The 20453-nt window shown below is 43.5% G+C and overlaps 1 protein-coding gene across 4 annotated transcripts in view; it reads right to left on the bottom strand.

The window, feature by feature from the left end:
• Positions 1-20453, bottom strand: part of MYRF (myelin regulatory factor) — a 126124-nt gene that overhangs the window by 7278 nt on the left and 98393 nt on the right. For 3 of the 4 annotated variants that reach the window (XM_044425675.1, XM_044425672.1, XM_044425673.1), the window contains 14 exons: positions 16620-16820; positions 15161-15269; positions 14000-14109; positions 11972-12132; positions 10835-10907; positions 10538-10626; positions 9618-9686; positions 7076-7156; positions 5864-5952; positions 5251-5409; positions 3771-4067; positions 2513-2600; positions 1721-1795; positions 438-543 (listed from right to left, as the gene is read on the bottom strand). In XM_044425675.1, the coding sequence (XP_044281610.1) occupies positions 438-543; positions 1721-1795; positions 2513-2600; positions 3771-4067; positions 5251-5409; positions 5864-5952; positions 7076-7156; positions 9618-9686; positions 10538-10626; positions 10835-10907; positions 11972-12132; positions 14000-14109; positions 15161-15269; positions 16620-16820 (1707 nt within the window). The remainder of the gene's footprint in view (positions 1-437; positions 544-1720; positions 1796-2512; positions 2601-3770; positions 4068-5250; positions 5410-5863; positions 5953-7075; positions 7157-9617; positions 9687-10537; positions 10627-10834; positions 10908-11971; positions 12133-13999; positions 14110-15160; positions 15270-16619; positions 16821-20453) is intronic. The other variant, XM_044425674.1, reaches the window with a different exon arrangement.

Below are 20453 nucleotides of genomic sequence, written 5' to 3'. Positions count from 1 at the left end.
CTAAATATAGTGCTTCATTGAAATAAGGGACAAGCATCCTCTGTTCCCTGAAAGACATTATATATTTAAACCACAATCGCAGAGAAAACGAAATGAGAAAATAAGCTAATAAAGGCCATTTATGAAGATGGTTTACTTATGGTGAATGCTTAAGCGTTCTTTATACCTGACACTGAAACATGTGTGTTAAACTTGCTGTCCTTTTCTCTCTTCAACTTTCAGTTTGCACATCCCTTACAGTGCAATCATGCATATGTCTACCCAGAAGTAAGCTCTGGATTCAATCGGACATCGGATTGCAGGTGTCAAGACTCAAGGCCATAAAGTATGTGAGCTGAAGGTGCTAGTTTCATTTTGTTTTATGACTGGGCACCTGGATGCCACTTTTGCTACCTGGCTGCCAGACACCCGCCACCTGAGAGACTTTTCAATCCTACCTGGGTGTCAATTACATCAGAGAAGGTGTCTGTGTTCACAGTGGTGTGATGACATGGATCGCTGGAAGTGAGACCACAAAAATAGCCAGACACAGCAGAGGAAGCACTGGGGGAGAGAAGAGGGACAAGACAACTTCTAGTTTAAGGCAAGCAACCAGGCAGCAGTGCTGGCACTTACTGAACCTCTTCTAGTGCCTTCTGCGGCCACTCAACACGATACAAGTGCCACAACAAAAAACAGAGAAGAGGGGGCCACGTAAGGCATGTTGCACTCCTGTCAAGAGGGAAAACAGCAGAAGAAAAATGTATCTTCTCTGATCTCCCGTTGAGTTTGGAGCTGAGCCATAATGGTCAGCCGTTGAAGTTCCCAGCAGGTGACTTGGAAGGGCAGGCAAAGCAGGCTCTTGAAAGTGCTCTGCTGACAAGCCAATCGCTACTTCATTGCCAGACTACATGAAAGGAAGGAGGGCCACAAGCACATCAATGCCAGCAGAGGGGAGAATCTGTTGCACGAGCCTGGACTCCCTCACAAGCCACTTCCCGGCTGGAAGGATGGAGAGTCACACACCGGACAGGTTCTGTTGGACTCACCCGGGTCTGCTCATTTCGCCAGGCCAAGCATGGGCAGACACAAACGGGCACACGAAGGAGCACGTTCACTCGTTCAAACAGAGGACACCACCTTATGCCAGGTCGGCCACAGGCCCATCTAGCTCAGTGTGGTCCTGTTCTCTGGCAGGGCTCTCCAGTGTTTCAGGCAGGAATGCCAGGGGCTGAACGTGGGCCCTCCTGCTTGCAAAGCAGGTGTCCTCCTGCACTGAGCTATGGCCCTTCTCCTCCATCATGCCTCCCTGCCTGTTCCTGTCTCAGGGGAAAGGAATACATGGCAGAAGGTCTTTGCCCACAACAAAAAACAGAGAAGAGGGGGCCACATGAGGCACATCTGGCAAGAGGGAAAACAGCAGAAGAAAAATGTATCTTCTCGGACCTCCATCTTCTCCTCTTCCATTCCCGGAAGTACAGGGAGGAAGGATCCAGAAGTTCAGTAACCAGATTCAGCCTACGAGTTCCAGCTTCACCAGAAACCTTTATTCTTCCACCATCTCCCCTAGACTCAATATTCTTCCTTGCACAGCAAGGATTGCTTTCTCCTTCGCACATACTAACACCATTATGAAACGGTTTCTCCAGACTACTCCAGAACCCTATTTGACCCAAGACAAATTGTTTTCCCTATTGCGCCACCTCGTAAGACCCTGCACTCCTCAAGAATTCTTACTCACTTCATCTCCAAGGTGAGGATGGTGTTCACTGAAGTAAATTTGCTGATGGGGATGCGGTAAGTGATGTTCCCTGTCCTATAGGCACAAACAGAAAATGATCAACAGCCATGCAAAACAGCCCCGAAGGAAGGAAACTGAAGAAGCGGCTACTGTATCTGAGTTGGAGCCACCCCACAGAGGAAATCCTGTATTTTGGAGCAATCTCACCATCAGTGAAGCTTTACATGCAGCTCCTGTCAACCCAATGCTTTCCAGATGTGTTGGGTCACTTGGCTGCACCTTGGCCATTCTCTCCCAAGTAGGGCTCAGGCTGGGGATCCTATACTGTGAGAGGCCACGGGGCCACGAAGCGCACTGCCCAGTACTGCCTGCTCTGATGGGCAGCGACTTGCCAAAGTCTCAGGCAGGGGCATTGCCTAGCCCTTCTTCCCAAGAATCATTTAATCAAAGGCAACAAGGTCTGAAGAACCTGGGAGGAATTGCGTACAGAGCAAATACTCTCCCTGTTTGCAGTTCGCTTTCAATCTGTCACTCCCAGTGGTGGAACTTTCAGCTACTATGTTCGACTTCCTGTAACTTCTGTCCACATTCAGACTCTACTGCTATGTTTTGTATGAACCCACAGCAAGGAATAACTTCCTCCTGACCAACAAACAAATGTATGCAAATTTTCATGACAATGATAATCTTTTTAGCTCAGTGGGATGTCTCTGTTTTCCCTCCTAGGGGTGCAGTCTGCAGACATCGCCCAGGCCTAGCAAAGCCTGGCAAGGCGCCACCCCTCATACCCACCTGCATTCATCGCCAGCAGCACAAGCCTGGGGTATGAAGGCCACGTTACTTTCCACCAGGGATACGGACTGGAGCACTGGAGCTGTTCCTAGAGCGGGGAAATGGCCAAGTCAGGGAAACAGGGTACTTAACATTTGGTGACAAAATCAAATGCCACACTCTGAAGCCATTCAGCACTCTTAAGACAACATTTCTATAGTCCATTTCTTCCCACCAAGTTCTACTGCTGAAGCATGGAGATTGCCCACATTCCCTTCCTATTTAGGGTCTCCCCGGGTAGGGAAAACAATAATTTCTCCTTAAAAAAACCCCCACCACGTACCCCCTTACTATTGATTGCACTATATAGCAGTGGTGGGTGATTCCAGTTCCAGAGAAGGAAATGTGAGCTTCCTTCTGAGGTACTATCACGTAGTTAAAATGAACTTTATTTCCTCCTTGCCCGTTCATCTCCTGATCAATCACTACTTGACATGGCAGGGGTATCAGTGAGTAAACTCAGCCTGACGGGGGGCAACACCTTCAGACACAAACAGCAGAGACAGACACAAACAGATTTCTTTCCCCGAGCTGAAGTGAGAGAATTTGAAATGTGTTTCACCAACTACATCTGTTCAGGAACTGGGTATCCATCAGGGCTTTGCACTTGACATAGTATGAAGTGGGTAAAATACCTTATGGGTCCACTTCCTTGGTATCACCTGAAGGTAGATTTGAGGCTGGATTTATCTAAGTCCATGTAGAGGAAAAGGGGACTTGTTCAGGGAGTTCTATCAAGATTTGACTACAGTAAAACACAGAATGGTGAGCAGAAATAGGGAAATGGACTGTTCTAGAGGAGAAGAGGTCATAGGGAAGCCCTCGGGTGACCAGATAATGTTAGGGAGATAGCAGGAGAGCAGCTGCAACCCAGCTAACACCACTGGTGAGCAACCTGCGGCCCTTGGAGGCCTTGGCTATCGGCTGCCACGTGCTTCTCTGAATTCCTCTACCCTGGAAGCCTGCTGCTCAGCAGTTTGGCAGAACAGAGAGAGCTAGTCTGTGCTGGGAAAGAGGCGGTGCGTTTGTGTGTGAGGAAAGGATATGTGCACAGATGGGAAAAGAATGGCCGAGGAAATGCCATCCCTGGCCACCACCTTCAGTCAGCCACTCCCATCACTGTCATGCAGGTCGCAGAGGAAAATAATGTAATGCCGGGTCAAAGTCTAGATGTCAGTCAGTCAGTCAGTCAGTCAGTCGGGGAGAAGGCGATGCTTACCATCCTGATTGGTGCTTTCTGTACGCAGCTCCTCCCTGGCCCCTGGTTGGCTGATGCTGCGCCGCTGTCGTGGCAGCCCAGGAGGGAAGCTGTTGTGTGTTAGAGGGAGGTTGGAGATATATTTGGACTTGCCCTGGATGTGGGTGAAGGGAGAGGATGGGCTGGCATTCGGGCTGCCAAAGCCCCGTGATCTCTCAGAGGTCTTTGGCCACTTGGTGTGGGAAGCCACTTTGCTTGTGACTCCCCTCGATTTGGCTTTAATGTTGGTCACTGGCAGGAGTGACATGAGACTTTGGTCTGTGAGGGAAGAGCAACCAAAATACAATACAATACAATACAATACAATAGGCAGTGGAATAGTATAACAAGTTACAACATGGGCACAGAGTGAGCAGAGTCCCCAAGATGTAGTCTAGGAAAGTTTTGTTCTCACTGACTTGGTAAGCCTGTGTTTGGACTATACCACTTTAGACTGCAAGAGACTCACATAGTTGAATTCTTTGGGCAAACAAACAAGCAAAACCCCTCCCCATAGAAAACTAGCAGGTACGGATGAAGCTAGCTTTGAATTTTTCTTCCACTGCTTGTTGCTTTTCCATGTGGAGGGAAAACTACAGAGAAGATGTTAACCACAAAAGCTTTCACTCACCCAGAGTCTGAAGTGGTGTAGCCCAGACACAAGTGTACTTCCTCAGTGATAACTAGGATTGTGGAACATGTCTGCCCCCCGCTCCAGGATTGCCTTAATAGCCCCAAGCACATGGAGCATCTGTCCAGAAGTAAATAAAAGATGCCTGCCTAGGAAACAGTTTGTGCCGGGAAGTTGATGAGCGGATCAACTCACCCACAAATGTATATTCTCCTCTGCGGGATGTCCCTCCCAAATTTAAGGCATCTTTGTCTCCTATGTTCACAAAGTGCACCGTTGATGCTATTTCCACAGCAATGCAGTGTAGATCAGAAAGAGGAGAAAGGATAGGAAATTTCTCTCCAGGACAATATATCTGAAGCTCTTGCCTTTAAACTTTCATGCTAAAATGAAGTTGTTTGCTTTTATGGGGCCACAGTTTCTCTCCCCCTCCTTTTTTATATTTTTGCTCTGCTGGACTCAAAGAGTTGTCCTCCTTATATCAAAAAGCTGCAACAGTCAGGTAAAGAACTTATCCTCTAAGTTCAGCTGATGCACCCTGGAATTGTGGTGCATGCATGCCTGTGGCCCCCACCCTTGAAATCTTCCATGGTGCCCAACAGCTACTGGGAAAGGTTGTCCAATTATGTACCCACATCCTGTTGTCATTGTGCATTTGGATGGCTAGAGATGCTGTGAAAGGGTGTTTGCTGAAAAGAAAGCAAAGATAGCAGGCAGCTGCCCCTTTTAGCAGACAGCATAGCCAACAGTGATGCTCCAAAGAGGGGCAAACAAGTAGAGAACGAGTGATGCACAGGGCACCCTGTATGTTCTGGACAGAATGGTCATTACCTGTCCGGTTGGTGGCGACTGTGGTGGTAGCCTCAGAAGCTGCAGCAGAAGACACGTTGGGAACAGAAGAACAGCACACGGAGAAACACGGTGGGTTGAAGCAGATGACTATGCTATGCATAGAGGAGCCATGGAGAGAGTCGGGCACGCGTGTTGCGGCTGCAAGATAAAACAACAGAAGTGCTACATGTCCTAGAGCAAATGGTCAAGAGTTACAGCAACCCTCCCAAAGAGAAGACCTGATTTGCACCATTTTGCCTTACTTCTCTCAATTCTGGCATTTCTTTTTCTGTATGCCCACAGACCGACTTTGTCTACAGCAGAGGGCATACGTATGATACCAGCATTCCATGACTCTATGAGTAGCGCTGTCCAAAATAAGTAATGCTGAGTGTATTAAAAGTACAGGTGAATGCTGGCAGCTTCTTCTTACGTGCGATGGCTGGCAGCAGATTTACACAGCCTGTTCACAGACTCAAAGAAGGATCAGTCACATTTCCCACTCCTGAGTCTCTGGTTAGGCAAGTCACTGGCATGGAAGGTCAAAGCATGGGGAGACAAGAGGGGTCGATTCAGAGACACTTTCTCAGTGACAGCTGCAAGTGACACTTACCGTGCTGTGATGGGGAAGCAGCATCAGGTGTGCGTGATGAGGCAGCCGTGGAAAACATGATCTGATTCTTATCCATGTTTGCACTGGACCTAAAATGCCAGAAAAGTATAAGCATAAATTTCTGATGCAACTAAAAACATAGTACATACAGCACTAGAAAGCAATGGAACAAGGAGGCAGCCGAGTGTGAAAACAATGCACACATGAAGAGAGGGAAAGAGATCAAGAGGGAAAGCAGGAAAGCTAATGACAGAAAGAAAGCAGAGCTGGGTTAGGAATATACTTGGTCAAAGTTACAAAGGGTGTACCAGTCACATGCAGCCTAAAATCTGTTCCATGTTGGAATGAAGGTGAAATTCAGAACTTGACAAATGATGTCTTTCTAATCCACATCAGTTGCAAGCACACTATTTTTACTGCTGTTTTCTACCTGATGTGGATGATATTTTTCATAGACATGGACATGTAAGTACAGATTTCATGTTGCAAGCAGAGAGATATTTTCAAAAATCTTTGCACTGCAATCTGAGGATTTAAATCCCGTACCCATTACATATGGTACACTGGTGGTCACTACAGCCAATTCTTCTGACCTGATCAAGGACTGTTGATGTATGAGAAGGAGGAATGTCCTTGACCAGTCATCCCCAAGATGGTACCCTCAAGATGTTTTAGACCACAGCTCCCAGTAGTTCTGACCACTGGCCATGTTGGCTGGAACTGATGGGGGCTTAAGTCCAAAACTTCTGAAGGGCATTAGGTTGGACTAGATTTTTGCATTGTTCTGCTATCCACTGGAATGTTGGCCACCACTGAGGGAGCCTTCCTATAATGCATTTGGAGTGAAGGCCATAAACACATCAGACAGATGGAAATCCAAAATTTTTTATTTAGAAGTGAATTCCACTGGAACAAATTGGGGTTTCCTCCATCTATAAAATATTAGAAATGTGCTTTTCATTTCCCAATTGGTATTTTAGCTCTTCTTAATATCCAAGTTGACTCTTTTTGGACAAAATTCTTCTGTTCTCTTGGTTTCAGTAGATGAATTAAGCCTGTATTTTTAATTTTCACCCTTTGCCTTTCCTTGTTTAGGAGCACAAACATATGGACAGATTTAAGAGGAGTGGGAGAATAGCATGGAAACATGACACTACAGATCAGAAAGGAAGCAACATTTACATGAACAATATACTGGGTGGGAAAGCATACCGTGGACAGAGAGCGACTGGGACGCCAGGACCTCTGTGCCGAAAAAGAGCCAGAAGGCAAGTGGGAGGCACAGCAAAAGAACTATGGAAGACAGACGGGAACAAAATATACAGGAGGGGAGAAATGGAGAGACACCAGCAACAGAAACCATAAAAAAGGAAAAAATGGATGAGAACAGGGGATTGAAACAGAGAGAATGGGGTTGGGGAAGAGAAAGATTGATCAGTTAATTAGTTATGAGCATTCCAATAATGATGTGTACTGTCTAAAATTTGTAGGTGCAAACTGACATAAGGTCAATCCTCTGAGAGTCCTGACTTGACTTACTGTAAAACCAGCCTAGATTCTGGAAATATATAATTGGCTATCTGAACAAGATTACAAATATGCCCATGTTTGAAGCTACATGTCTATCAATTTCTTCATTTCTGCGGACTGAACTCATTGCATTAAAATTTGGCTTCTTGAGAATCCCATTTTCTTTCCAGCAAATACTGAGGTTACTGGAGAAAAACCCCCAAACATCTGTGTAACCTCAGGTGGAAAGGTCCAAAAATCTGATACAGGCAGGGCAAGTAAGATCATGGGTAGACAAAGACCAGGTTCTCATGACGACAAGATGCTTGCTATGCCACAATAGCATATTAACCACTAATCCATCCCCACCCAGCATGTGCAGTGGGGGAAATGAACCACTCTGGCTTATTTCCCCCACTGTGAACATGCAAACAGGTCCAGCTACTGGGGCTTCAGCTCTCTAATGACTGACATGCAGTTTTCCAATGGCTCTCAATGTTCTTTGTTATCCTGACTTTGTTTTCTACCACTGACTAGTTGTGTTCATGTTCTTTAATAATTTATGAATTGCACATTCAGAAATTTGCAAAATTTACTCTGAACACCACGTACAGGTTTCTTAAAAGCTCAGATTAGTGTTAGTTAATGAAAAGAAGTATATTTGCTTACATACTTCAACTAATTTTGTTAAGAGAGACAGCACATTTGGTCTTGCATTCTAACTTCAGGGCTGCACAGAACAGAAGGTGAGACATAATGGCCAGCCTTTTGTTAAGGGGAAGCACACAAAATCTGCTTGCATGCTTCCCTGTAGCAAAAGGGTGGCCACTGTGGGAAACAGGATGGCTCATCAGATGGATCTTTGGTCTGAGCCAAAGCTCTTTGTTGTGAGCACCACTCTCTTTCCAACAGACCAAGGAGAAAGACTTCTCAATACTATCTTTCTTTGTGTCAGGCTGACTTTGCAATGCAGAGTAACATAAAAATTGTTAAATAAGCAGCACCTATCAAGTTAATAATCCCTCTAATTTGAGGAGTTAGTTCTTGCCCACATCAGATGCTGATTCCTGCTCTTTCCTTCTCCTCCAAACAGGCTGGCTCCTCCCTCAAGAAAGTTTTTGCTGCTTGTGGCAGGAATGCTGAACACTACTTAATTAGCCTGCTCGTTCTACCTGATAATGAACCCCTGCGCTGATGAACTCACACCCTTCCCCCTCTGACCCTCCTTGTTCTGCAGCATCTCCCTGAAAACCAGAGGCATGTTTTTCAATGACACATTTCAACCTCTCTTCTTCTTGCTTATATTCAGACTCTGAGCTCCCTAGCTTGGAGTGCTATAGTTTGGGAGAAGCAGGCCCAATCCTTACACTTTTCTTATGTGCATATGTTACTAAAGGACTAAAACAAATTCCCTGCTCAGAATATATGACAGAAATGCAATGCAATTCCTAAACAGGACAGACAACCCCAAAGCTGGTAAGTCTAAATCCGAATCTGTCACGTATCCTATGATCCTGCCTTAAACTGTGCTTTTAAACACCTGTAATGAAGCAGTTCTTGTCATTTCCCTGTGGGACAGGTTCCCAAGAAACAGCTTACATGTATTCTGGCTAATTCCATCCATCTACTGGAAAGTTTTTCCTCCCATTCTCCTACTACTAAAACCCTAAGCCAATGAAGCAGAATGATGGAAGATTCAGGACTGATAAAAGGAAGCTCTTCACACAGCACAAAGTTAAGCTATGGAATTCTCTGTCACAGGATGTAGTGACCATCTCCAGTTTGGACAGCTTTAAAAGAGAGTTAGCTAAAGTCATGGAAATGAAGACTAGCAATAGGTACAGACTATTTCCACTAGATCAGTTGATGTGGAACATGAGTGAGATAGTGCTATTGTACGCTTGTCCTACTTGCAGACTTCTCAGAGGCAGCTGGTTGGCCATGATGAACAGAATGCTGGCTAGGTGGAACCCCCAGTCTGATCCAGCATCACTCTTGGTATGTGCTTAAAGAGTTTACTATAAAGTGTTCTTTTCTTCAACTGAGCTGACAGCCCACAACCATATGACTGTGGCTGCATCAGAAATCCTTTAAGACTCCTTCCAGCTATTATATTGAATCTTTTTTGTACCTTCTTATACTCTTCTTTTCCCACTCTTCTGCAAATCTCCAACTATGGAATCAAAAGACAGACACATAATTTTCTGAAGCTTGCGATCAAAGGAGAGGTAAAGCAGCTACATACCCTTCAATGTCCACAATATCCTCTTCGTTGCGGTAGCTTAGCACATAGAGGGTAGACATGGATACAACACTGGGAAAGATAGGAAAGAAGAAATTGAGCATCTAACAATGTTAATGTTAGATTAATGTTTCAGGAAGAATGTAAGGGTTAGGGTTAGGCTCCAAACAGGGTTAGGGTTAGGCTCCAAATGCTGTAAGGGTTAGGGTTAGACTCCAAATGCTGTAAGGGTTAGGGTTAGGCTCCAAATGCTGGCTCCAAACAGCCAGCATTTGTGTGTATGAGTGACTCAGGCCCAATGAGAACTTTACAGTTTAGGAGAAATTCTGAGGAATCACTACTCATAGCTCATCAACTTAATTTGGAAGTTACCTGTGGTTGAAAATGACACCAGCCCATAAAAATCTGAACTGCAATTTGATTAGAACCACACCTATTTGCTCTGCTTTCCAGTTAATGTACATGAGGCATTTACTCTGCACTTGTTATTCCCCTTTCGTTGTTGCTTACAGTTTTTTTTAATAATATTGTGACCCTCCAGTTATGCTTCTGTTTTTAAGCAGCAGTTTCAGCAAGCTATTTTTTTAGAGCAGGGAGAATGTGGGATTATTTAAAGAAAGCGAAAAGAAATGCTTTGTGTTTGCACTATTCCACTTCACCACAGTGCCACCTAGAGGTTATATAGTGGAAGAACAAGAAGGAAAATGTTTGCAGTGCTCAAATCTTAATTCAGCAAGGAACTGAGAATAGTGTGAATTAATGTCCTTGTGTAGAAAATCTCTTCAACTTGCTGTCAGACTGAATAAAAGTGACTTGCCCATTCACTCACATGCCAGAAGGCCATCTTCATGCATGTTTCCAGTTGTGTATGCTGCATTCATCTTTTGGATGTGAAACAACAGGTCAGATATGCAGGCACTCACCTAAATGCCATAATGATCACCAGGGCAATGATGGTGCCTTGCAAGAAACGTTGGCTGATGCAAGCTTGGTCCGTGACAACAGAAGGAGCCTGTAAAGGCACAGAAATTGACAAGATCACCAGGAGGCTACCTTTGTATTCCTACTTCCCTTTTTCTTGCTTCACTGTTCTTGTGAAAACAAGTTGCAGTGTGCCTTCTCCTTCCATAAAGTCCATTCTCCCCAGGAAAAATGTGCCTTTTGTACATGAGCAATCGTGAACACGGACTCCAAATGTCTGTCTTGTGCAGCCTTCTTACCTTGCTGGCTATTTTGGGGGGCCTCTTCTTGTGTGGCATGCTTCCTGCACGACTGAACTGACTTCCTGCTTGACTATATTGGAAAGAAAATTAAGACGATGATGATGATTTCTAACTACCCCATGCATCCAGTCCACCAGCACTCTTACCACTGCACATGTCTGCTCCTCACTGTTCCAGTGTCTTAATTTGCTTGGCTTTATCATGCACACATGGATACCCTTATACATTGGTTTCAGTTTTCCAAAAAGGATGAGGAAAATGTAACCATGAGATAGGAGTGAGACATAGCTGATGTTAAGCTTCTGCAAGGACAAGATAGCAGAATACGTAACTGCCTCCTTCATAAAAAGGAGGCTCCTATACAAAGGGGAAGGGGTATGGTCATGACCAGAAAAAGGAGCAATATGGAATTTCTATGCAGATGAATCACACAACAGCTTGCACCCTTCCACTGAAGCACAAAATGAGAGGTGTGATATAGAAGCAGTGCACAAACACCAAGAGACCCCCTGAAGCAGTAAAGACTGTACTACCATCTTGCACAAGCAGCAATATCACAGTGTGTGATTTTACAGATGCTTTCAAGTTTGTTTTTAGGCTAAAGACATATTAAAGCGGTATAAATACAGTAAATAACCTTTAATACCTTAAATAGAAAAGCCAATAAAAGAAGCTGTGCTAGCTCAATTTGACTTTTGTTATTTATCCTCTCTGCAAACATACCTGGGGCTTGTAGAGCCATATTTAGATGGAGGTTCCTCTCTGGGGATTTCAGATACTTGCTCTGCCTGAAGATCCCATTTTTGCTCATGCTCATAGTACAGCAGGGATACAGGTGTTCCATGTGGACACCACCAGCTTCAGAGGCCTGAACTGCATGGTTCTGCCTCCATTTCATAACTGATGGGAGAAGTATCATGCAATTTGGCCCTCATCGCTAGCACTGTGGAAGGAGGACAATGCACAAGCATGTTCCCTTGCAGAAGTTTCAAGATCGTCATCTGATCCTACTCGTAGCTCTACTTGTTTTCCTCTCAATGCAATCCTGTACATGCAGGACTCCATGGAGAGACAGAAGTATGTATTCATTCATTCATTCATTCATTCATTCATTCATTCTAGTCATTGTGCTACCTGAATGCTCCAGAGCTGACTGTTGATTTCATACTGTCCAGGCGTTTGAGCTTGGCAAGTTTATGACTCCACCTCTCCAGTTCATCAATCCGGGTCTCCAGGTTGTCTGTGAGCTTGCAAAGCTCCTTCACAGCTCCCACGTTTTCCATAAAAATACGTTCCTGTCAGGAGAAAACAGAAAATTTGTTCTGACACTCTTTTCTTGTTCTCAAATTCTCATACTTGATCTACCCTTTATTTACATGTAACAAGGGTGTCATTTTTGTGGTTCCATGAAGGACAAAACCTTGACAAAATTACTATGTCAGGGAGACGGCCTGAATGCTAGTAATTTCTTCACTGTGAAGAAAAGTTGATATTTCCATGAAGGTGCTTCAGTACAAATTTCATCACCAAGCAGAAACAATATGGTAAGATCAGAACAAAAGGGCTTTACAATGTCACAAGACAACTTAGAAACAGATTCAAAGAAAGGGACACACAGAGGCACATCTTATAAGAAAATGGCTCATCCTGAATTACTTCCCACAACTTTACAGAGCTCCAGCTTTGCCAGGTTCACAAAGATGAAACACCAGCAATCTGTGTAAAGCGTCACTGTATATGGTCTGTGTAATTATTCCATTACATGTCATCATTCTTTCCCTCTCCTTCCACATAAAACATCAATTCTAAGAAAATTTAAAGGTAGCAAACAATATACCTGTTGAAGCAATATTTAACTAGACATCAAAAAGCCAAAAATGTTTTTTTTTTTTTTTTTAAGAGTAAGTCATTCCTGATTTCAGAACACAGAAAAACACTTTGGTTTTTCTTTGGTCACTCTCTGAAGGTAAGAAACTATTTTTAATTAATAAATGAATCCAATTTATTATAAAATTGTTCTGCTGCTGTATTTTTTCTCATGTTCTCATTTAAGGTATAAATTTAGCCATAAGAACAATTTCCCACATTTTTCCTGTCTGGTCATTCATTGGAGGTATGACTAATGATGTAGGATGTTATAATAGGGCAGGCATTTAGCCAAGAAGGATAATTTCAGTGTTATTTGAACGAGAGTTATCATTTTTAAGTGTCCTGTATCTAGGTTACAAAATGACATTCTCAATTGACAGTTAGTAGATTCACTGTACCAGTTCACAAGTAGAGGATTATTTGGACACAATATCAAGGGGGGAGGAGAGTGTCCAGGTATCACATGAGCGCAAACTTCGACAATATCGTATTATCTTTTCCTTTTTATAAGAGAAGCACTTTTCATCTAAATATGAAATAGAAGGTATTTATAAAGTAAACATAGGAGGCAAGATAACCTCTTTTTCACTTTCTCTCCTGGCTTTCTAGAAATACAGCCCCCACCCTCCCCATCTCTTTAGGGTAAAGAAGAGAAACAATCTTTCTTACCTTCCTCAGTTAAGCCACCTGAGTATCTGCCTACAGAATGACGTTTTGAACCAGTTGCCATTTTGTTTAGTAGTGTTAGTTTCAGTTCAGGTAAAAGACAAAGGACAAGAGCAAGCAAGACACAATGTAAATTATGCTACATTAGGACCAACTATTGTAGAACTATACCAATAGTGTTATCTGGTGTGCTTATTTGTGCAAGAGAATCCATGTGCCAGTTACTGCTGTTGGCACTGTGCAAGAATAGTTTGTACTAGTGCAATATAATTTACATTAGCTGATGCATCCTGTTGGGAAAACCCTTCTTGGGACTGTTTTAACTTCCTCTACAATAGATTCAAATGAATAAAGTCATAACTCTCAATATTTCCTTTTTAATGTCAGGTTAAGTCTGAAAGCATGATAACTTCCTAAAGGAACCCTAAATTAAAATCTGTAGTATACCATTTGAAGAAAATGAGAATACAAGTGTCTGATTTTGTTTGCTTTTATTATATTGGGCTTTTATTTTAAGAATATTCATTTACTTACAAAGAAAATGGAATTATGTCCCAAATACATTGCTGTTCTTAGCAATTATTCTCCTGTTTGTTGCTTACCTCTTCTTCAGAGGGATACACTCACCTTATTCACCACTAGGAAGTTTTCTATGGTTTTCCCACCAGTAAAGACAACATCCCCAGTATCTTTCACTGCTTCTGGGAGAATCTCTCGCACCTCTTGAGCAATGACACCTGCACAGAAATGGCAACAGGTACCACAATAGTCTGGGCCACAGAATACAGAAGCCCAGAAGTATTTACTAGGTAAATAACTAGGATGATTCATGCTGAGTTTTGTGAACTAAAGCTGTGATTGAAATATTTGTGCTATTTTAGAAGGCTGTTTCACTCAGCAGCTCTTTGCAGCAAAATAGCTTTTTAACTTTTCAGAGTTTAAGAAACAGTTTGAAGGTTTAGAAGAGTAGTCAATATAGAACTTTTCTAGAAAAATGCTGTTTGTGCATAAGACAGTTTCCCCATCACAACCCTCCCCACCCACCCCTACATAAAAATCCCTCAGGTAAGTTTAAGCACTGATTTGGGCCGTAGGAAGTGGTGGATTGGTTTAAAATAACTGTGGCATAAGGCACAGGCCTCCAGTTGTCCAAAATGTTATGCAAGAATAACATAGCATACCTGTTCTATGATAAGGTGAAATAAGAAAGGGACTAATTAAGGTTCAATCCACAAGTTAGACAGATAGAAATATCCCAGTGTGTAATGACTTAATCCACATTTGATCACCAGTGCTTCCAGTCATGCATACAAAGGCACGTGGCACTTCTGCATCACTGGAGAAACAGTGATATCCTTGCAATTATGACTGGCAGGTAAAGAGGTGCTGCCTTCCATAATGAAAGGGTGGCATCAAAGTAAGCTCTCCTATCATGATTTAATGACACTGAGCTAAGGAGGACAGGATACTGCTGCCCTGGAGTCTTTCAGTGTTGGGGGTTTTCATTGACCCAGATATTGTGCCTGTTCTTTACTCAATCTGAACTCTCAGAATAGGAGAATGTGTGTATTGTAGTCATCAAAACAGAAGCAAACCTTGGGTAACACATTGCCCTGCTTGTACAATTCAGAATATCTGAGGGCTGCTGCACAAAAGGATAGAGAAGCATGGGAATGAAGGCTCCAGGACTGGTAAGGTAAAGGATGTCTTGGATCACAGATACAGTGAAATCAACTGACTTGGATTTTGCTAGTAGTAGAGGTGTGAGGGTCAATGCAGGGACTGCACCTGTTTCGGACGTGTTCTCCAGGCCTACAGTGTCAGCGAACTCTGGCTTATAATTATAGTGCACCAGTCGCATACGAGATATTCTCTTCAGCTGTTCTGTGGTATCCACCTGAAACCACAAGGAAAGATTCACAAGAGTGATTCCAGGTGCCCAAATGCTGCAGCTCTTGAGACCCACCCCCCCATACACTTTGCATCAGGTCAACCCTCCCTGGAATAGGAAAGGTATTTCTGGGAATGAGCCTCTCAGAAGCACATAGCCACACAGAGCACCTTGAGGGCTTAAGCTGCTTTCTTTTGGGTACTTAGGAGGAGTCATGCTCAGTGCAGAGGGTGCTTCTGAATAGCAAAGCCAAGAGAAGCAGAGAAGTCATAGGGAGCAGGTCAGAGACACCCTCCATGATGAAGCTTGGGCTTTAAGAGAGAACCCAAGGATTTGTAGAACAAGTGACTGGCCGAGCAGTTCTCCATCCTCTCCCCTACATGTAAACCATCCTCTCCTAACAATCAAAAATTTCCATTGTATTTTTCAGGCACACATGATATGCAAATGAAAATGGAGCTCCATATGCTGTAGAGCAGGAATGGGGACCCTGTGGCTCCCAGATGCCATTGGACTACAATTCCCATCACCCTCTAACCACTGGGCATACTAGTTGGGAACAACAGGAGGTAGAATCCAACATCATCTGGTGAGTCACAGGTCCCACCTTTGCTGTAGAGCCTTTTAGCAAGATGAAGCCTTGGCCCTGTTTCATGTCCACACTGTATGGAAAAAACATGTAGAATGCATGCCACCCATCACAAGACAGAACATGGGAAGGAGTCAAGGATTTAAAATCTTTAATTAATTTATTTAATGAAATGAATCACTCCTAGACCAGGTGCTGGGGACATTTAATAGAGGAGGATTGTTACTTTCAAGCCCCATGTGCAAGTATCCAAGAGGCAAGTGAAGAGGCCTGTGGAAAGCGAAATGCAGAGCACAAACACTTTTGGTTCAATCCAGCATGGAACTTTTATGTCCTCACATTCTTAACTGGATCTAATGAGGACCTTCTTGAAAAGCTTGTGCTGAAGTACCTGCCCCAATCCCCCTCGTCCCCACCTTCTTGGCTGCCTGTATTTAGAAAGTGAGTCTGTGAGCAGCACATAGGGCAAAAAATTCAACATGAACTCCAAAGGTAATGAAATCTGCTTTTAAGCTATCCTCTGAGTCTTCTGAATTCTGGGCTCCTAGCTACAGCTAAGAGCAAAATGTCTACTACTCCACAGCTGTGTTTGTTCCAGAGACCCAGTCTGTTTCCATGGTGTTCTCTATTTGGCTAACAAGGAATAGTACCCACATCTAAAAGGAGAAACTTGGTTTTCACAAAACATTTCAGTCCACTGACTCAAACGGAAGGGACTTCTGTGAGTTTCCTACTGATCTACTTTGCTGACTGTATGAAGCTCTTACCTCCTGGATATCATCTTTTACTCGGATGTCTGATGGGTGCATGAGGGATCCCATGATTTTTACATTTCCATGGACAACCAAGGCTTCATCAGGGCGGTCCGTGTTGATGCCAACGCGGCCGTGGTGAAAGACAGTGTCAGGGAGTTGAGCACGCTGCCAGAGCACATCACTGTCACTCTCAAACTGACCTGGGTTGGAGGCCTGAAAATAAGGAGGCCCAAAGAAAATGACCCAAGATTATTGTCAATAATAATAGAGAATTGCACAGAGAATCAAAGATCTGAGGAGAAAAGACTGGTGCTCTTAGAAAAGACCAAATGCAGGATGAAATCACCTCCTCCTCCAGAAGGCAAGAAAAAAATGTTCATTTGTATATATGAAATATATATATATATAAATGAACTTGCCAACTGACTGATAGTGACACTGAACAAGAACAGAGAACAAGCGAAAAGTCAGGAGACAGAAAGACCACCAGCAAGTTTACAATCAATTACAGGGGCTCTCCACAGCATGTTTATTATCCTAACACCTTTGCAAGCGTACCACAACCTAGATTTTTCTGGCCACTGTGACTGAAGTCCAGTTATGCTCTGTATGAAGCCCTGTGGCAGGGTGAAATGTAAGTTACACAGATGCCTTATAGATTATTATGGGAATTTTGCTTTGAAAGGTTTATCGGTGGCAGCATGGGTAAGAGCACAAAGTTCTTTGTCCATGTTCGGGGGCAGTGATACACCCTCCATCAAAATGTACTTTACATTGTACCTTTCATCTAACACTCAGTTGTTTATAACATGAGGAGAGTGTCTGATCCCATTTACCGACTAAGCACAAGAAGCCCTGGTTCTGAGTCAGCTTCTGTTTACAGACCCAGAGAGATAAATGTCCTTTTCAGAACAGAGAAGTTATGTAGCAACCAAACCTCTTTCTGTGTGGGAAGTATTCTCTTTGTGAGGTAAAGCAGTCCCCACTTACAAAATAAATGCTCAAGGGATTCCTTTGGAAGTCATGGGGTGGGACTATAAGAAATTATGGTTACTATAAGACATGCAACAGCAACTCAAGATGAAGGAGGGGATGGGAGGAACAAACCAACCAGTCAGCGGTTCATTACTTAAAGGGGCAAGGGAACATTCCTGGGCCCCAGCCTGCCTTTCCTGGAATCTGGAAGTCCTGGGCCTCTTCCCTCAAATGTGCAGGGGCAGCTCATGGTACCTCAGCGGGAAGGAAAAGTCTTTTTGCACCTGCATCAGTCCCGCAAGGAGTATAATTTGATGTGAGCTTATTCCCCCAAACTCTTGCTTAGCACCTGCTGAAGTTCTCTCCTTTCTAACTTCTCTACCTCTCATTATGTTAGAACTCAGTGGGTCATCCTGCAAAGCTGTCCAGTGAGACATTAAGGACAGATGAAAGGAAGTACTTCTTCCCACAGCATCTAGTACCACAAGAGGAGGTAACAGCCACCAATCTGGATGGCTTCAAAAGCAGATTGGACAAATTCAAGGAGAACAAGGCCAGTGGTGCTTCCCTCCATTATCAGAGGCAGGGTGCCTGCGTATTCCAGACTCTAGGGAACACGAGTGGAGGGTGCTACCATGCTCACACCCTACTTGTGGGACTCTTACAGGCAGCTGGACTAGATGGACCGTTCGCCTGCTCCAACATGCTTATGTTCTTGTGCTCATCAGAGCTAGTTCACCCATCAAACACACACACCTTTCCCCCTTCAAATACTCTTCACCACTATTTCATCTAGTCCAGCTGCCATGTCCTCAACACTGCGCACAGATTCCAGATTGGCTCTAGAGTTCAATTAATTCCTCCTTCCCACCCATGCTTCTCCCAGAATTCCTGCCATGCTGGCAACCTCAACAAAATTAAATCCTGTGCTTTCTGTGCTTGTACAGAATATGCATTATTGGGAGCAGGATTCAGCATTCCAAAAACTGCTGCCCTTTTCCTTTTTCTAAGGTGCTCATACTTATGGGTTGAAAGCATGTCAGCAACATCTGATGAAATCTCCAAATCCACAGATAGGCATCAGCGGGATTTCCCGGGACTGGGACATCTATGTCCAGAGTGCAGTTTGCCCTACTCCATGTCCAGCAAAATAACTTATTCATTTACATTGTCATTACATGTATATACTGCCCCATAGCCCGCAGGCCTCTACTCAAATTTACGCAGTCTGCAAAGTTCAGATCGTTTTCTAAAGCACATTTTTCTGGTTCTATGTGGGACTTTCTCATTCATCACTTCAGATTAAAGCATGGCCTTGTGCTAAGTGCGCCCTCAGTGTTGCTTTCATGAGGGCACCGTGTCGAAAGCTCACTGCGAAGTCCTCCAGTCATATCCAGATAGCGCATGTTTTGAGACAGACTTTCCCCCAGTAAGCACAACAGGAAAGCCCTAGAGCAGGATGGCACACCTTGTGACCTTACAAGTCAAATGCAGACATCATCTCACTTGCTTCATTGCCACCTGCTTCCTGGAAAACCAGAATGAGGGGTGAGGGAGGGTGCTCGGGAGCAATTGTGTCTACTGCCCTGGTCATTTCCCCATTCCACAGATCAGCCGTGGCAGCCACCAAACAAGCTTTTGTTTTGCTTCCCATTCAGAAGTTCAGGGACTGCCTTTCTGTGTCCACTGTAAGCGCACACCAATCATTTCGGCACCAGGCAAAGACAGTTCTATTTTCTAGACATTTTAGTAATTAAGTAAGTGAGCTGGTTGGAGCCAGGGGTCAGACTAGATGGCCCAGGAGACCCCTTCTGACTTGCTCTGTTTCTATGTTAGTAATTAAATAGTGTTGAATCGATTTTAAATTCTGTATGAATTTTACTCATGGTTTTAGTCTACTATATGTGCTTAAAATAATGTTAGTTAACAAGGTATGTACTTGTCAAAATTGCATTATTTTTGTATTTAATTGGTTTTAATTGTTCACCACCCAGAGACTCCTATATAGAACTACTGGGCCAGTTTATAAATTTAATAAATAAATAGGCAAACAAATAAACAAATAGGCCAACAAGCAACCTAGTGGATTAAAATTTCTACAGGGATTCCCAACAGCTGCATGCCATAGAGTGCAACTGAGTAAGTGTGCAGAAGAAGCTGCCCTCATGCTGTGGCCCCGCTATCTTTGCGATAAAGATAGGCAAACTATTCGGATGGCCTGAATAGTGATGCAAGCACTGTCTGTTCATTTTTCATAAAGGGAATTCTTCACCAAGAGGTCCTAGTATGAAATACTGCCAAGTCTAGCCTCTTTCTTGCATTCCTGCTAGGTGTGTTTTGCCCCAGATTCTCTAACCCTACAATTGCTTAAAACCTTTTGCCCATCCTCCCTTATTAATTTAAATTAATTCTCTACCATTCTTCACCAATATTCTAGCATGGTTTCAAAGCACTTAAAGCAGTAACAAAAGATATAATGTAAACTAAAAACAACAGTGCAGCATTGGAAATAAAACTAGGCAGAGTGGTGGTTAATTCCCAAAGGTAAGCAGAAATAACAAAACTTTACCTGCCTGCAGAGAGCAGGGAGAGCTTGTTCAGGTTTTTCCTACAAAGGAGTTTCATTAGTCCTGGGTTCCTTTAGAAAAAGAACTTCTTCATGCCAGGCAGGTAAAGAGCAGAGCATCCCTTCTCTTTCTCCTCCTATATTTTTATTTTATACTGATAATTTTAATTTTGTATTTGTAAATCAATGTATTTTTTGTATTTTTATATTTAATGGTAATTTATTATGTACTATTGTATTTCAATGTATTATATCATGTTGTATGCCGCCCCTTGCCGAAACCTCGGGGCGGCTTACAACATGAT

Source organism: Varanus komodoensis, unplaced genomic scaffold (genome assembly GCF_004798865.1).
Source record: "Varanus komodoensis strain SLA01 unplaced genomic scaffold, ASM479886v1 scaffold16, whole genome shotgun sequence".
Lineage (NCBI taxonomy): Eukaryota > Metazoa > Chordata > Lepidosauria > Squamata > Varanidae > Varanus > Varanus komodoensis.
The sequence above is the reverse complement of the archived record's forward strand: the minus strand, read 5'-3'. Positions and strand labels throughout refer to the sequence as shown.